The sequence below is a fragment of the Diabrotica virgifera genome, chromosome 7, assembly GCF_917563875.1.
Source record: "Diabrotica virgifera virgifera chromosome 7, PGI_DIABVI_V3a".
In the NCBI taxonomy this organism is placed as follows: domain Eukaryota; kingdom Metazoa; phylum Arthropoda; class Insecta; order Coleoptera; family Chrysomelidae; genus Diabrotica; species Diabrotica virgifera.
This window is the reverse complement of record NC_065449.1, coordinates 149,673,845-149,691,439: the sequence shown is the minus strand read 5'-3', so window position 1 is coordinate 149,691,439 and position 17,595 is coordinate 149,673,845. Positions and strand designations below refer to the sequence as shown.

The window sequence follows — 17,595 nt, the reverse complement described above, 5'->3', positions numbered from 1 at the left end:
TAATAATCTTGCTTTAACAATCATTTGTATTAAACTTAGTTTTAGACTAAAAGTGAGTAAAACTTTTCATAAAAAGTGCTGATAAAAGCAAAGTGCTTGTGAGAAACAAGCTTTTTATTGTGATATTTTTCATCACATGCATGTTTGGAAGTTCATTTGCATAAAAATCAAATAAAAAAATGAACCGCCAAAGAAATTTGTCAATTAGGGAGGCAGTACGGCATCGACTCTCCTAGATGAAGGATATTCAATGCGATACGTTGCAGGTTTGTTAGGAAGACATCATTACAGCATCAGTCGCAAGGTGAGGCGATATAATGAAACAGGGTCGTACCATCGAAGACCAGGGAAGGGCGAAAACGTTGCAAAAATAAAATTGACGATCGTTTTTTGAGACAACGTTCTCTCAGAGATAGGAGAGTCACCAGCAATTTGCTAAAAAATGAACTAAGATGATCGAAATGTCGCGATATCGTCTCGAACAGTTAGAAGACGTTTACATGAAGCAGAATTGAGCAACAGGAAACCGGCCAAAAAACTCTTGCTTACCAGAGAACACAGGGTTCAGAGATTGAATTTTGCAAGATTGCATCAAAATTGGACCATCGATGATTGGAAACGAGTTCTTTTCTGCGACGAGACTAGAGTAAGCCTAAAACCTCCAGATGGTCGTAGGCGTGTCTGGCGAAAGCGAGGAGAAAGGTTTGCCAGCTGCAATATCTCTCCTAAAGTGCCTTTTGGTGGTGGCTCTATAATGTTTTGGGGGGAATTTGTTTTGAAGCTCGTACGGAGTTGGTCCCCATACGTACGAGGTCTATGAATGCCCGTTATTACTTAGACAACATTATTGTCGAACATGTAATGCCTTTTGCTCCGTTTCTTAAACCTACTTTTTTATTCATGCAAGACAACGCTCGTCCTCATGTGGCTCGACAGGTTATTGACTACCTAAATGATGTTGATATTCCATTATTAGAGTGGCCACCTAAAAGTCCGGACATGAATCCTATAGAGCATCTATGGGACTATCTTAAAAAAAAAATTCGAAGTCGTAGACCCCCTATTGCCAATCACAACCAACTAATTGAGGCCGTTATTGAAGAATGGGAGAATTTTCCGCAAGCTTTTGTTGAACATTTGATATCAAGCATGCCTCGACGCATAAATGCAGTCATAAGAAGTAGAGGAGGGCCTACACGGTATTAGTGTTGACCCAGATGCATTTTATTGTGCTACTTTACTGATTTTTCTCTTTTTGCAATTTGGAGTTATGCTAGCTTATTTACGCATTTCCGGCAAAAACAATTTTTTAAAGAAACAATAAGGCAAATTAAGGTCATGATAAAGTCATAATGGACTTATTTGTAGGTGTTTATTATTATTTCAATGTAACTTAGTTTTATTTTGTGTTCATATTGTAAATATTTAGATTAATTAAAGTGCTGCGTTAATTTTGTCCAGGAGTTTATTTGCAGTTCAAAAGTTTTTACTTTCAAACCCACATATATGTATAAAACAGGAGATAAATATGTTTTCTGGACTAGAATTGAACAAAAGCAGTAACGAAAGCTTCAAGAATGACATACTAGGATGTTTTTAGAACGACCTTGGCAGCCACCAAAATCGTATCCATTTCCATATTCTGTACATATAAAGAATAGAAAAGAAATGAAGCATTACTTGGGTCACCAGTACTTAGAACAAATGAGTTGGTTGGTATATACTTTCGCACAGTCAAAGGTGATTGGTTTACAAGTATTGCGTTCTATTTTTCTAACGAAAAATATGGTCACAATAAAGGGATGATAACCCAAAGCCTTGTCACGAAACCTTTAACATGTTTCGCCAAACTCATGGTCAAAGACGGAGCCATACAAACCCATGAAAAAACATCATACCACAAGGAGTGCGTTAAGGTTGGGCTGGATTTTCGACAAAGTTATCGCAACCCACAAAAGTCAGTCATTAACCAGATAGACTCTCAGAGGTCTAAACAGATACAAGAAAATAGAGAAAGACTATGATAAATAGTAAAATCTGTAGTGTTCTTAGGTCGACAAAATATTCCTCTAAGAGGCCATCGTGATGATATCCTGCTGCTTCTAGACGAAGATGCTGGACCTAGCAATGAGGGGAATTGTTAAGGTTTAAACTCGTATCAGAAGATAAGACTTTTAAACAACACCTATCCACTGCATCTTCCCGAGCAACATACATTAGTAGCACCAGTCAAAATCAATTGATAACATGTTGTGGTGAAGAAATAATTGAACAAATAATTAATCAGGTTCAAAGTGCAAATTATTACTCTGTCATATTTGAGGAAATGACCAACGCATCCCACGTGGAACATCTTTCTCTAAATTTGAGATACATACACAAAGAAAATCATCTATAAAGAGGGGAAGAACAAGGCCTGTCAGTAGAAGCATGGGGAAAATAGTATTAAACTTGTTGAAAGAACTGCACATGGATCCGAAGAAATGTGTAGGAATCGGTACTTTAATAATACTTTAATAACTATAAGTTTTGAATGTCTCTATGGTACTCAAAAGTGTGTGAAAAGTGCCTTAAAACTCACTATTGTAATCCTAATTTTTAAAAATTACCCCTAGACCCTCCGGTACACCTCCCCAAAAAAAGTTCATGGCCCCTCCCGAAAATCGACCCTGGATCCGCCCTTGCGTACGGGGTCGTTCAATTACTCTTCTGTTTCTTACTCAGTTATTAATGTACTCCACTTTGCATCTCCGTTGTATATCTGTACATGTAGCTATGTCACATAGTGAGTTACCATCGATTTTTCGAAGGGTTTTCATCTTTGCTGTTTTTAGCATTCTTTTTATCCTCTTTGTGTCAGGTAGTGTTTCTACCTCGTACGCATAGCCGTAACCAGGATGATCCTAAGGGGGGGTTACAACTACCTGAAAGGGGGGGGGTTACAACTACTGGAAGGTCTCTGAGGGCTATGGTGTTAAGCGTATAGAGCTCAAAGTACATCCCAATGGGGGGGGGTTATAAACCCCAAAACCCCCCTGGTTACGCCTATGCTCGTACGTCATTCGTCTGATGACTGTTTTGTAAATTCTACCTTTCATTTCTTTCCCGATATTTTTATTTCTCCATATTGTTTCATTCAGACAACCTTCAGCTCTCTTTGCTCTATTCACCTGATCTTCCACTTTTGTTTCGAGCTTTCCGTAGCTAGATAAACTCCATCACTTCTATTATCTGACTCTCCAGTTCTAATTTACATTTTGTCTTTTTTGGAGAAATTAACATGTTAAATTTTCTGGCGGTTATATTAAATTGGTGCACATACGTTGTAAATGAGGCGCTCAGAGCAACAGTGGCCTAATCCCAAAAACGAAGTTTTGAGATAAATGCAATCTTTGCATTCGTATTGCCATTATGCTTATGGGATGCCATAGCCAAATATAGAGGTAGGTTGTGTAGACCCCTGTTAATCCAAAGATTTAATGTTGCTGCTTCTATTGATATATTAATCTAAAAATGCTTAATTTGTGGCTTAGGCAACATGTTGCTCTGAGCGCCTCAAATTATCTTCACTTTGAGAGATATGCATCGTCTGCATAGCAGATTATATAAAGTTGTTTTCTCCCATTTCATATTCTTCTTTATCAAGTTGAACAAAAGAGGATTAAGGGAATCCCCTGTGAATACCATTGCCAGCTTCAAGCGTTTAGACGACACCGCTGAGAGATTTACTAGATTAATAATATAGTATTACCGGACGCTGTGGTCGTCCGAACGCAACCATTGTGTTGTTCTGGTATATTTTCGATCGTTTTAATTATTCTTAGAGGTACCTCTCTTGCCTTGAGTACAATAAATGGATAACGTACTTTTATTTGACCGTATCAAATGCCTTCTTAAGAACTACGAAATATAAATATGTCGGTTTCTTGTATTCTCTTGCGCTTGCCTCATTATAAATATAGTGTCGGTGAATGACCCGGTAGACTTCCTGACCTAAAACCCTGTTGTTCTTCTGTTACTGTTATAATTGCATTCAGTTTACTTTTTATTTATCACGTTGGTTGTTAATTTTGGTGTTGTGTTTAATACATTAATTCTTCTGTAGCTCTCCGGGTACGATTTGTCTCCCTGTTTGAAAAGGATTATTGATCTCCATTCTTGTGGTATTCTTTGTTCTATTATCTTTTGGATGTTTTAATGGTTGTTAAGTCATATCTGGTTCTCCGTATTTTGGAAGTTCGTTCGGTATGATGTCCGCTCTTAGTGATTTTCTATCTTAATGATTCCTTTACCTCTGCCTCCTCAATGTATATTTCTTCGTTTGTCGTCAGTTCCGGTGTTGGTCTCTTCGATGGCGAATTAGGTGAACTGCAAATCCAATCTTATCGGATGTTAGGAATGTCAGGGAAGGTCCACAATATTAGGAATATCCTTTTATTCCGACAATACATCTACAGTTTACCCTTTTAACGCACAACCTTAAAAATGGGTCATTTCTAATGTTTCGAATTTTCTAAACCTGTTGTCCGATTTAAGTGATTTTTTAAATGTGTTATAGCCTTATTTTTTAACAATATCGCTGTAATAATATTGTTGCTAGACAGGAAAATTGTCATTGTGTACCGGGTGTACCAACCAAACTGTGTTTTTTCTCAAAGTTCACCACACCCTGTGGAATATTCTAGCATTTATAAAATACTGAAATTAAAAAAAGCTTATTTTCTTAACATTCTGTTTTTTTTATTCAATTGTTTATGTTGGATAATAAAAAAGTTAAGTACTTTAACAACTATAGTATTTTTACTACAAAAACGTTATTACGTAGGTCAAAATTTTTGACGTAAGAGAACTGTCAAAACATTAGAATGTGACTTTTCATTATTGCCATGTTTTTATAAAAGTCACATTCTAATGTTTTGACAGTTCTCTTACGTCAAAAATTTTGACCTACGTAATAACGTTTTTGTAGTAAAAATACTATAGCCATGTTTTTCATCAATACAGGGTGTGCGATAAACTTTAAAGCGTAATTCTACCATAGACTTATACAGGGTGTCCAGAAACTCTACCGACAAATGAAGACAGGAGATTTCTCAGACCTCAGATTATTTTAAGACAATTTAACCCAATTCACCTAGTCCGAAAATGCTTCCTAAGGGAGCTAGAAATGGGAGCTTTGAAGATATGGCGTCATATAATTAGGTTTTCTTAAATATCTCCAGAACGCTTCTATTTAGAAAAACGAAAATTGGTATGCATATTCACTTTCCAGAAATGAATCGATTCCATCCATTGTGAATTTCTAGTAGGTACCGATCACAGGCGTCCGTTTTGGGTAAGGGCAACGTTTATTTTATCGCATAACGTTTTTGTCGTTAACTTTTAAGCATTTTTAACACTGGATTATTAAATTGTAAGGTATTCTAGTACTAAAAGGTACTCTTGCTTTAAGTCGGTAGGACACACCGTTTTCTAGAAAAATCGATTTGAAAGTTTTCCGTTTTTGGAATGAGAAAAAAATTTTCAAAAAAAAAACGATGTATTTTAATAACTTAAAGCAAGAGTAACTTTTAGTACTCGAATACCTCATAATTTAATAATCTAGTGTCAAAAATGCTTAAAAATAAAGACAAAATGTTACGCTATAAAATAACTGTTGACCTACCCAAAACGGACGCCTATGACCGGTATTAGAAATTCTCAATTAATGAAATCGATTCATCTCTGGAATATAAATAAATGTACCAGTTTTCGTCTTTCTAAATAGGTTTTTTTTGAAATTATTTTTTGAAATTCAAAGAACGAAAAATTTCAAATTAATTTTTCTAGAAAACGGTGTATTCTATCGACTTAAAGCAAGAGTACATTTTAGTACTAGAATACCTCACAATTTAATAATTCGGAATCAAAAATGCTTAAAAATTAAAGATAAAAAAGTTATGCGATAAAATAACCGTTGCCCTACCCAAAATGGACGCCTATGATCGGTACTAAAAATTTGCATTAGATGGAATAGATTTATCTCTGGAAAATAAATACGCGTACTGATTTTTGTTTTTCTAAATAGAACTCATTACAAGACACCATCTTCAAAGAGCTCTAGCTCCCTTAGGAAACATTTTCGGACTAAGTGAATAGGGTTAAATTGTCTTAAAGTTAGCTGAAGAATCTTCTGTCTTCGTTTGTCGGTAGAGTTTCTAGACACCCTGTATATTATCATAGACAGAGTGTCATTCAGAGCGAAGTGACGGCACCATCTTTTTTATTTGGCTCAGTGCTGTTTCCAGAGATATGTCAAGAATAGATCTGGCTAGGGATATGCTAAACAATGCATCGGCGTGTAACGTCGATATCAAGTACAGTGGTCTAGCTATCTTTGTCTGTCGTGCGAGTGTGAGCGTATCTACCAAGAGGTGGGAGTAATGGAACGACAGTTACACAGAGGCGGCAGCCATCATATGCTAGAGAGAGAATGCTAAGCGCCAGTAGAGAGATAGATAAACCACCGACCCGAAATGCTCCGCGTTACACTATTTTTCGAAGTTGGCCAAATCTATGTGTATAAGATCTTTGGCTGTTTCACTCTTTCGTGTCTATAGGGCTTTTCATGCACAGCCATTGGTTTCGAGCTTCTGTCATGTGTCACATAATATTAATATATCTACGTCATACGTTATTAGTATATACCAATGATACAAACCAAAGACGTATGGCGTAGATATATTAATATTATGTGACACATGACACAAGCTCGAAACAAATGACAGTCGATGAAAAGCCCTATACTCACACTTAATGTCATCTTAGTTTCTCGATACAATGTGCTAGAAAGAGATACCGCAAACCAGTCCAAGAGATCTTGTCGTAAGGAAGCGTGGATGTAGGCTCACTCTAGGTTAATATATACCTATGAATTCTACATGAAAAAGAAATGACAGTTTGCTTTATAAACTTATGTTCGTAAATGTTTCGTTTCCGAGATACGGGGTGTTGAAATATTTCTTACAAATTGATGATTTATTTATTGCTCCAAAACCCGTTGAGATTTGAAAATGAAATTTGGTGGGTTTTAAGAGGTAGTCGTTGCGCATTTATTGACATACAATTAAGAATTGTATATTCACCATTGGCGTGCATATGGGTAATATGACCTATATGCGCGCCAAGAATATAAAATTCTTAATTGTATGTCCAACAATGCGCAATAACTACCTCTTAAAACTTACAAAATGTCAATTGCATATCTTAACCGGCTTTAGAACAATAAATAAATCTTCAGTTTGTAAGAAAAATTTCGATCTCCCGTATCTCGGAAACGAAGCATTTGCGGACATACGAATACAATGGCAATTTACATTGGATTACATGGTTTATTGGCTCGCAATATTATTATTACAGCGATATTGTTAAAGAATAAGGCTATACCATATTAAAAAAATCACTCAAATCGGATCAACAGGTGATTCGAGACATCAAAAATAACCTATTTTTATGGTGGTGCACTAATTTTTTGGAGTAGTGTATATTTCCATCTGGTGAAATGTATATTTTACAAATGGGAGTTTTTTAAAGATGTTGCAATTACTTCATGACTTCAGCTGTCTATCTTAAGTACAATGAGCTTCATATTTGTTATTTATGTAAATTGCTAGACATCCACTCATTTTAACGCCATTGCCCATATTTTATGTTTGCAAAATATAATCATTTTTAGGCATTAAGACATTAAGGCATACAATTGTACAATGTGGTTTTTAACACTTCACATTGAGCATAAAACTCGTTTATCTACTCTATCTCATGTTATGTAGGTATACGTTTTTAGTTTGTGAAAACTGTCGTTATAGGTAGCAGTGCGTGAAGGATTTAAAGTGTGCGTGAAGTAACAATGGTTCTCCAGTTTTTTGGCACACTTTCATATAATCAAATATCCTTAACTTTCGCGTTGTCACGGTGATGACATGTGAGCAATAAATTACAACAAATGCTTTGACAGTTTTGTGGTTTGAAAGAAGTTAGAACTTTTAAATGTCAAAGTTCTAAAAATTGTAGAATATAAATGAATTCCAGTGACGAAAAGTTAGTTTTTTTATTTGTTTATCGTAGATAAAATATTGTATGAAACTGTGCGTGAAGTACTTTTTGCGAACTTACGCAATGTATAGCACTCGCTCCTCTGTCGCTCGTGCTCTAAACATCGCGTGCGTTCGCAAAAAGCATACTTCACGAACTGTTTCATAAATAACTATTATATTTCACTGAAGTAAGCAGTCCATTTTTATTCTTGCAAGAAGAACAAAAGATCTTCATAATTTTAGTATTACGTTTTCGAACAGATTCCAAGTTGGTTGTAATAATCTTTCTACAGTTTTACAGCTTTTGGTCTTTTAGTAGATTTCTTCTTGGTGATTACAAAAGGTTGATTGAATACTTTCTGACAAGGGGTGTAACAGTATCTAAAAAGTTCCGTTTGGCACTTGTGGTATCAGTTTTTATTCTATTATTAAATTCATTTTTATTAGGTTTTTCAGGTTACTGACACTTTCACAAACAACCACTGAATTAATAAATTAACTTTTAATTTTATCAATTAGCAAAACTTTGATGGGAGCTGAACAAACGTGTTTCTCGCATTGTACCAGGTACCAGGATGGACTATGTTTTAAATGTAGGATTTCATAAAATATGTAGGATGCGTTCTTAGGTGTTATTAAAAATAGACTAGACAAATTCGTGTGATGTAGTAGTCTTTTATTAGTCCTTTTAAATATGATTTAAGGAGATAGTCAAACTTAATAATGAATGTCATTACAAAATATCAAATAGCTCTAACAAATTTAACTTTTATAAAATCAAAATATAATACTTATATACTACTACTAGGTACTATTTATAAATACTCATAACTCATACTTACATATATTTTTATAAATAAACAGTCCAAAATAAATAATCTTAAATCTAGAGTTAGTATCCAGTACAGTACTCACATACAAACTACCACATATTCTTTTCCCTACTAATTACATTGCACGTCACCATCGGCAAGATTGTATCTCCACATAAATAACAAATTCTACTTTCTCTTATTTAATAATTTAAAATCTACACGAATACTCATGAGTAGTATATACATGCATCATAAATAATCAAAATAGACGTATACATTAACGTAGACCGATCATACCGACAGCGCATGCTGGCGACAAGATCTCTTGTCGCTATCCTTAACTAATCTAAGACAGAGACACGTCCGACAAGAAAAAACAATGGTGTCGTTACTTAGCTCTACAGACTGCTGTCTATGTCAATATATACGTCTATAATTAGATCTTGATATGCATGATTACAAGTTTATAAAAATATTCATGGGTGGTTGGACATTAATCTAATCTTCGACAGATGGCGTCACGTGAAACCAAATCACTCTCAATTTTGACATCTGTCATCCAATACATGACGACTGTCAAAATTACAAGCAAAAATAACAATGTATTTCTATCAGTTGAAAAGAAACATCTTTTGTTTTTAGAAAAAAGAAACGTTAATAAATTAATTTTTTAGTAAAATTGTGGCTTATTTCCCATAGAAAATACTTAATTATAAAAATGCCACAAGGAAATAGCTTCAGAACAACATACATCTTTTGTATTTGACAAATGAAGAGCGCCAAAAATCGTTTAGTTATTATTATTAAGTACCTTCACTTTAAAGAGAAAAATACATAGAAATCAAATCGTGAATCTATACAATGAATAGAAACAATGAAAATGGTTGTAAAAGTAATAGTGAACCAAGCCATAATAATAATCATGGTAGATTCAAAATTCGTGAAATTACAGAAGCTCTGCACATGTCGACTAGGCTTGTACGTACGATACAAGAACGTTTGAATACGAAAAAGTTACTCAGATGATGGAAGCGAGTTTGTTCACTGGTGACCAAACACCAACGCGTATATCAGATTAGAAGAATCTTAGCAATGATCAAACGCAATTGCTAAATTCCTAAACGTCACACGATTTGAGGAGCTTGGGTAAAATTATTTTTCTCGGAAGCGAAAAAAAAGCGTCTGATCAGGTACATCGAGCTAAAAAGAGAGCATGTTGAAAATAATAACAAAAATCTAAATTTCTTACTTAGGTTTAATGAAGGCTTACTTTCCAGGCAGTTCTGTTCCCTGTTAAAGTAATTGTACAATTTATGATTTTAATAGCAACCAAATATTATATTTATTTGTTCCTTTAGTAGTAAGGAAAAGTTTACAAACAGTAGGTAATCCAAATGCGTACTGTAGCCCTTTAATCTCAAACCACCCTAGTACAGGTGTTAAAAATTGACAAGTCAGTTTCGATATTTTTGTAACATTGATGAAAATACTTTCTCCACGACCATTAGCGAATGTAGCAATTCCGTAATCACTTTAAATAGTAGAAATAAAGAATTCTCACTCTTGCGGTACAATATTTTTTAATTCATAAGGTTATTTGATGTAACCACTTTTTGTAGCGAGTTGGGTAATTGCCTTGTTACTAAGTAAAGTCGGCTTCATTGTCTTTATAAATAAAGTCGCTTATTATATTCGAATGACTAGCAATTATAAAATGTGATTTCATTTTTAGGTCGTTTGTGTCTGTGATGGTTCGTGTTTTAGGGACTGGCGCAAAGAATGATCTTTAAAACATTTAATATTTGAGATCAGCAATACTAACTACAATTCTTAACACAACAACTAAAAATAACAAGAGAGTGGACAATTACATGAATTTATTACAATATTATAAAGAAATACCCCGCACTCTTGTAAAGAAATGCTGAAACTTTGTGATGTTCCTTCTAATATTTTAAATGACATAACAATAACGCCGCACCTCAGCGACTACATTGATAAATACAGAAGCGATTATTTTAAATATTATATATAAATAACTGCTTTTGTTAAGATTTAATTGTTTTTGATTTAAAGTTTCTGGTCGTAGAGAAAATATATTATGTAACTCGATTAGAAAGAAAATTCGACCTACTCACGGCCGCTCACGTTCAAAATTTTCCACTCGTATCGAATTTTCAATATAATCTTATTAAGAATATGTTATACAGTTCTTTCCAAGCCTATCTTTTTCTAATACGTGTTGGTGGAAATGAAAAATTTTTCATGTCGGTGATTATTTCTAAAAGAAAATGAACATACCGCATCATTCTTATATTATTCGTGTATCCATAATGCATATTTAAATAAATATATTTTATTAGTTGACATTTACAATAGGGCTTTTCATTAACAGTCATTTGTTTCGAGCTTCTGTCATGTGTCACATAATATTAATATATCTACGTCATACGTTATTGGTATATAACAATGATACAAACCAAAGACGTATGGCGGAGATATATTAATATTATGTGACACATGACAGAAGCTCGAAACAAATGACAATCGATGAAAAGCCCTATATGCCCACTCTCGTAACTGATCCAATAGAAATCTATAGAACAACAGTTATCTCGTTAAATACTTCATTTTATTTTTGACAACACAGGCAGTACTGTTCTTTTTTAACTCATGAACCTTTTATTTTAACAAATAATAACCAAAATTTTGCCATACTGTTTTTGATACACAAAATATTTTACATAAGAAGTAAGTAAATATAACAGAAATGAAAACAGATGAAAAATGGAAAAACTCCTGGAGACGACGGAATAACAAAGGAGATGATTACAGCTGGAGGTCAAACTATTTTGGAGGCAGTTAAAATATTAACCCGGCACCTGCCACGTGCACCTAACACCTACAGACAATAAGGACACTTATTGAAAAGTGTAACGAATACAATGAACATCTTCATTTGGCATTTGTGGATCAAAATAAGGCATTTAATTCCATAGAACTCTGGGCCGTATTAGAAGGAATGAATAACGCAAGACTTGATTCCAGATATAGAATACTTCTAAAATACAAAATAAGAACAGAGAGAGGAGTTACACAGGGAGACACTACCTCTCCCAAGTTATATACTCTTGCATTATAGACGGAGAGCTAGAGCCGAAAAATCATCGTCATAAGTAATATGGAGTTTTTCCTGTGAAATGTGTCCATTGTATATTGACAATTATGACATTCATGTAATAATTCTCGACATGTCCAAAAACATAACAATACATCATGACTGAAAATGGCTTTGGAAATGAATGTACATAAATACCAAATATATTATTAAATGTATTATTGAAATATCTACAAATATAGGGCTTTCAATAGCATTGATCATTAAACCTATTTACATTTTTAATTTATACTTTATTCAGATATTTTATCTCCAGAAACACTCTATGATTCGGAAGATTGACAATTATATACAGGTGAACCGAAATAGGAATAGACGTGAACATACGGTGCGCGTTAGTAAATTTCAAATTACGACAGAGAGAGCTCAGTTGATCGAGAACCGCTTAGCTATTTATGTGGATAGTTTTACTATACCTAGGGCCGATTGGCTACGTTGACAATTTCTGTGTAAAATCTCAGTTTTTTTTATTTAGCTAATGCCTCGACAACTAATGGCCATTGGCATGGTAGGTACGGTAATTTTGAACAGTTAGGTACCTAATAGTGTCATGTGTAGTGTGTGTGTTGATTAAGTGTTTTGTTACTTTGCAAAGTCGACGTCATTGTCTTTGCAAAGAGACGCTAATTGTATCCGAACGTCTGCGGTCCCTCCGGTGAGTACCGATCCCACAAGGACAGAAACCATTCATTTATTAATTTATAATAAATGAAAAATTTCTTACCCTGGTGAGATTCGAACCCACAACCTTTCAGATTTTTTCGATCCAAAGGCAGGCGCTCTTACCACTGAGCCACGGAGGGGGATCTCAGTTTTTAATAATAGTGATTTTGAACTTTCTAATTGTTCATTTAATCTAAAAACGGATTAACGATATAAAGTGAAGTGAAAAATTTTGAATGCTCAAGCTTGTGAAATAATACACCCTGTGTTAAAATTCGAGAAGCAGCTGCTGATAAACCTCTTTGACTTTAAAAAAACTTCAAGAGAGTGAGTCCAGTGTCTAATAGGGCAGGTAATTTGATAAATATTCTAATAAAAAGAATAGTAAATAATCTGAGATTTGTGTGATGCATTTTCAGGAGTTTCTGTGTGTAGCATCAAAAATGTTACAAAGGATGGCCGCAAAATGCAGCAGGAAGTATATCCGATTTTGTCAACCCTAATAAGAGGGGGACAATATCTTCAAAAATAAAATTACAAACAGTTAAACAAGGTCTGCTACGTCGACAAATTATTAATTTTCATATAACTGAAAAATAAGCGCCCACTGTATATAATATACATAAGAGATTTGTTGAAGAATTTGATTATAAAGGAGGCAAAGAAAGTATGCGTTTAGAAATTAGTAATCTCGGGTTTCGTTGAAAAAAAAAAGAATCTTTTTTTATTTAGCTTAATGAATCTACAACTAAATGCCATTGGCATGGTACAGTAATTTCGCATCAGATAGTCATAGTGTAATGTGTAGTGCGTGTGTTGAGTCAATGTCTTGCTACTTAGCAAAGTCTGCGGTTCCTTCGGTGAGTACCGATTCCACAAGGATAAAAACTATTTTCATTGATTAATTTTTAATAAATGAAAAATTTCCTACCCGGCTGAGATTCAAACTCGCAACCTTTGTATCGATCCAAAGGTAAGCTCTCTTACCACTGAGATATAGAGGGGGGTAAAAACCAGAATATTATCGTATTTAAGACCTACGATTATAGTATTTAAGACATATTAAACAATTTAAAAACGAAAAACCATTGCGTTTACTGATGAAACGTATTTACTTTCAAGCCTTATTAGCAGAAATAGTTGGACTTATGGAACAAACAATGGGCTTAAAAAACCCGTCTCCAAGGGCCAAAATTCACGGTTCAATCATTGTGGATGCAGAAAACGAAGCAGATTTTGTCGATGGACCTTATGTGAGATGAAGTCCCAAACAAAATCGGGTGATTACCATGATGATGTCAATTTTGTCAACTACAAAAAGTGGTTAAGAAAAATTGTTAAGTTATCTACCTCCCAACAGTATAATCGAAATGGAAAATGACCTTACCATCATACTCAAAACGATAAAGCACCAACATCCGCATCAACAAAGAGTAAAATTATAGATTGGCTAAAAGCTAGAAATATTCCTATTCCTGCTAACATGCTCAGACCAGCTCTGTATACCTTCATAAAATTACATAAACCGAAATATGTTAAATTTGCTGTTGATTCCATTATTAGAAATAACAGACATGACGTATTAAGGCTCTTACCATATCAACCAGATGTAAACTCAATAGAGTTTGTCTGGGTAACACTAAAAATGATATTGGAACACGAAATTTAAATTTTATTCTTTAAGGCCAGGTGGGGTAAGTGTGTAGCAAAATATTAAAATTTAGTATATTTACATACCGCATTTTGAGACCAAGTAAGATTTGAAGCTAATATTTTAATATAATATTTTAATACGTATTACCTACAACTGATTCATTTTATAACTTTCCACGGCAGTGACGTCACCACATTTTAATTTTTTTAACTATGTCCGTAGTACACACTTCCCCCTTCAAATGGGGGAAGTATGTCTACGATTTATTTTTTAGCCATGAATTAATAGAAATGGAATTGATGTAAGTGTGTACTTTAAAAGTGCAAAAAAAGTTTTAAAATTCAACACAGAATGCTGATGGTACTTGATTTTAAATGGCACGTCTCGCATGAAATGCGCACTTAAAGTTAGGTTCAGACAGTATGACATTTTCTAGTTAAACAAACGCAAAGCGAATCTTGGTTTCAGTTGACATTGTAAGCATTTATATTCTTGAACGAATCATAGATGGCGACACTAGTATATACCTATATTAAAATATATTTTGACTTTACACATTACCCCGAATACACACTTTCCCCACCTGACCTTACCTTTAATTCTATTCACGAAATGTGTAAAAGGTCAGATTAGTTCTTTGAAATATTTTCCGTAGAAGAGTGGAACACAAAAATTTGATGCTGCCACAGAATCATGTATTATTGATTTATGTGACGATTCGGATAGTGAAGATACGAGTATATTCTCAGACACAGACGACACTTACAAGGATTTGATTTTGCTTGTTTAGATTATTTCTATAGTACCTGGATCATGAAGGTTAACATGATGAACAAATTAGAAGCCCCCGAGATGTGGTCATATCGTAGAATGCTCAGAATATCTTGGGTTCAACGCATTTCAAACAGAGAAGTCTTAAACAGAGTAGGTCAAGGCGAAGGTGACTTAATCAAGATGATAAAAAAGAGAAAACTTGAATATTTCGGGCATATAATGAGAGGTAGCAGATAGAGAATGCTGCAGTTAATACTCAACGGAAAAATCGACGGAAAAAGAGGAATTTCTTGGAAGAAATATTCATGGCTCCGAAACCTTCATCAATGGACTGATTTATAAGCAGATCAACTATTACATGCCGCACAAGATCGAGAACGATATCGGCAAATTGTCATGGAAGCTACCCACGCCTAAAATTTTGGCACGGTACTTAAAGAAGAAGATAGTACAAAACATTTATAGAACCGACCATTGTTAAATAACCACTTGAAATTTACAAATTTTAAATATATTATAAACAATAATTAACGTAAATAACATTTTAAATGAAATCAGTCAATATTTGTAAAAACCGTGACAACTCTGTAATTTAAGCTCTAAATGAATTCTGCACATAGACATAATAAGAATAGACTAGGTATTGGCCAACGTCATTGGCCAATATTCAATTTGAGCGGTCTAGCCATCTTTGTCTGTAAAATGCGCGGGATCGCTCTGTAAAAAGAAATAGACAGACCACCGAGCGTTACACTATTTTGCTCAGTATGCCTTGTCTATTCTTATTATGTATATGATTCTGCATCCCTTCTCCGGTTTGCGCGCAGCTCACGTCTATTCCTATACCGGTCAGAGCGTATAGACATAAGAGCGTAATTTAATAGCCAATGAATAACGTGCAATAAAAGCAGTAGAAAAAATCCTACATGAATATTTTACAAACATTTAGCTTTTACTTTCCTCTGCAGAAGGTTTGTTATGTACTCTAGTTTTATGCCTAATCAAAAATGATTCCTTCGCAAACATTTTATGGCAATCGTTACATCCAAACACTGCCGAATTGTGAGTTTGAGTATGAATCATATATAAATTTTTGTTGTTGAACGTCATATTGCAAATGGCGCACGCAATTCCATTTGACGCAGCATGGCTCCACTTGTGTGCTATTAGATAAGACTTAACAGAAAATTTTTTAAAGCATATGTCGCAGGCGAAGGGCCGTAAACCCGTATGTGCTCGCTTGTGAGTATTGAGACTAGATTTTTGGGTAAATCGTTTCTGACATAAATTACACTCAAAGGGTTTTTCTCCTGTGTGAGTACGCAGGTGAACCTGAAAAATTAAGAATAGAAATATAAGAAAATATATTGAATAATAGCATATCATTATATTATGAAAACATTATATTGTGAAACTACACTTGCGAGCAAAAAAATCGACTCAGAAGTAAAATAACTTATATTTTTGATTACGCCATTTGGCAAGAGTCTATCCACATACACACAACCAGACTTATACAGTGATGAGCGCGCTAATAACCGGCAAAATAACGCAAAAAATGGAAAACATATTAAGTTGTGAGATAAAAAGAAATAAACTAGTAGAGTTGTTAAATTTAGCGATAATAACATATAAATTGACATTATATTGATTGTTTCCCATCTTTAGATGTATCAGAGGCGTATGTCAACTAAAACTGTCACTGTGACAGTGGCATTTCTCAAACTCGTCCGATATGTCTAAAGGTGGGAAACAATCAATATAATGTCAATAGGGCTTTTCATTCACAGTCATTTGTTTCGAGCTTCTGTCATGTGTCACATAATATTAATATATCTACGTCGTACGTTATTGGTATGTACCATGATACAAACCAAAGACGTATGACGTAGATATATTAATATTATGTGACACATGACAGAAGCTCGAAACAAATGACAATCGATGAAAAGCCCTATAGGGCTTTTCATTCACAGTAATTTTTTTCGAGCTTCTGTCATGTGTCACATAATATTAATATATTTACGTCATACGTTATTGATATAACCAATGATACAAACCAAAGACGTATGACGTAGATATATTAAAATTATGTGACACATGACAGAAGCTCCGAACAATTGACAATCGATGAAAAATCCTATCTATAAGTTACTATGCTTATTTTCATGAGCATTTTTCAGTGCGTCACAAATGAAAGAAAAAAAGGTAAGTCCGTGATAATATACATTTTAGTGACATGACATTTTAGTTAAATCTGACAGTTATCACATTTTATTTGCAATTTGGCATGAAATCAAATCAATTGTGTTTATTGCATTTATAAAATGGTATTTTCTTTGATTTGTATAGTCTTATAAATTGTTCAGATTATATTCGTAGATATATTACATAATTCGCAAATTATTTTATTTTCGATTATGGCGCCATCTATTG

The 17,595-nt window shown here is 34.1% G+C and overlaps 1 protein-coding gene across 1 annotated transcript in view; it reads right to left on the bottom strand.

Moving 5' to 3' along the window:
- Window positions 1–8,730: 8,730 nt before the first annotated feature.
- LOC114342917 (gastrula zinc finger protein XlCGF49.1-like) overlaps window positions 8,731–17,595 on the bottom strand; it is a 74,617-nt gene continuing 65,752 nt past the window's right edge. Inside the window, exon 3 of the mRNA XM_050656433.1 lies at window positions 8,731–16,491. Within this exon, the coding sequence (XP_050512390.1) occupies window positions 16,105–16,491 (387 nt within the window). The 3' untranslated portion in view covers window positions 8,731–16,104. The remainder of the gene's footprint in view (window positions 16,492–17,595) is intronic.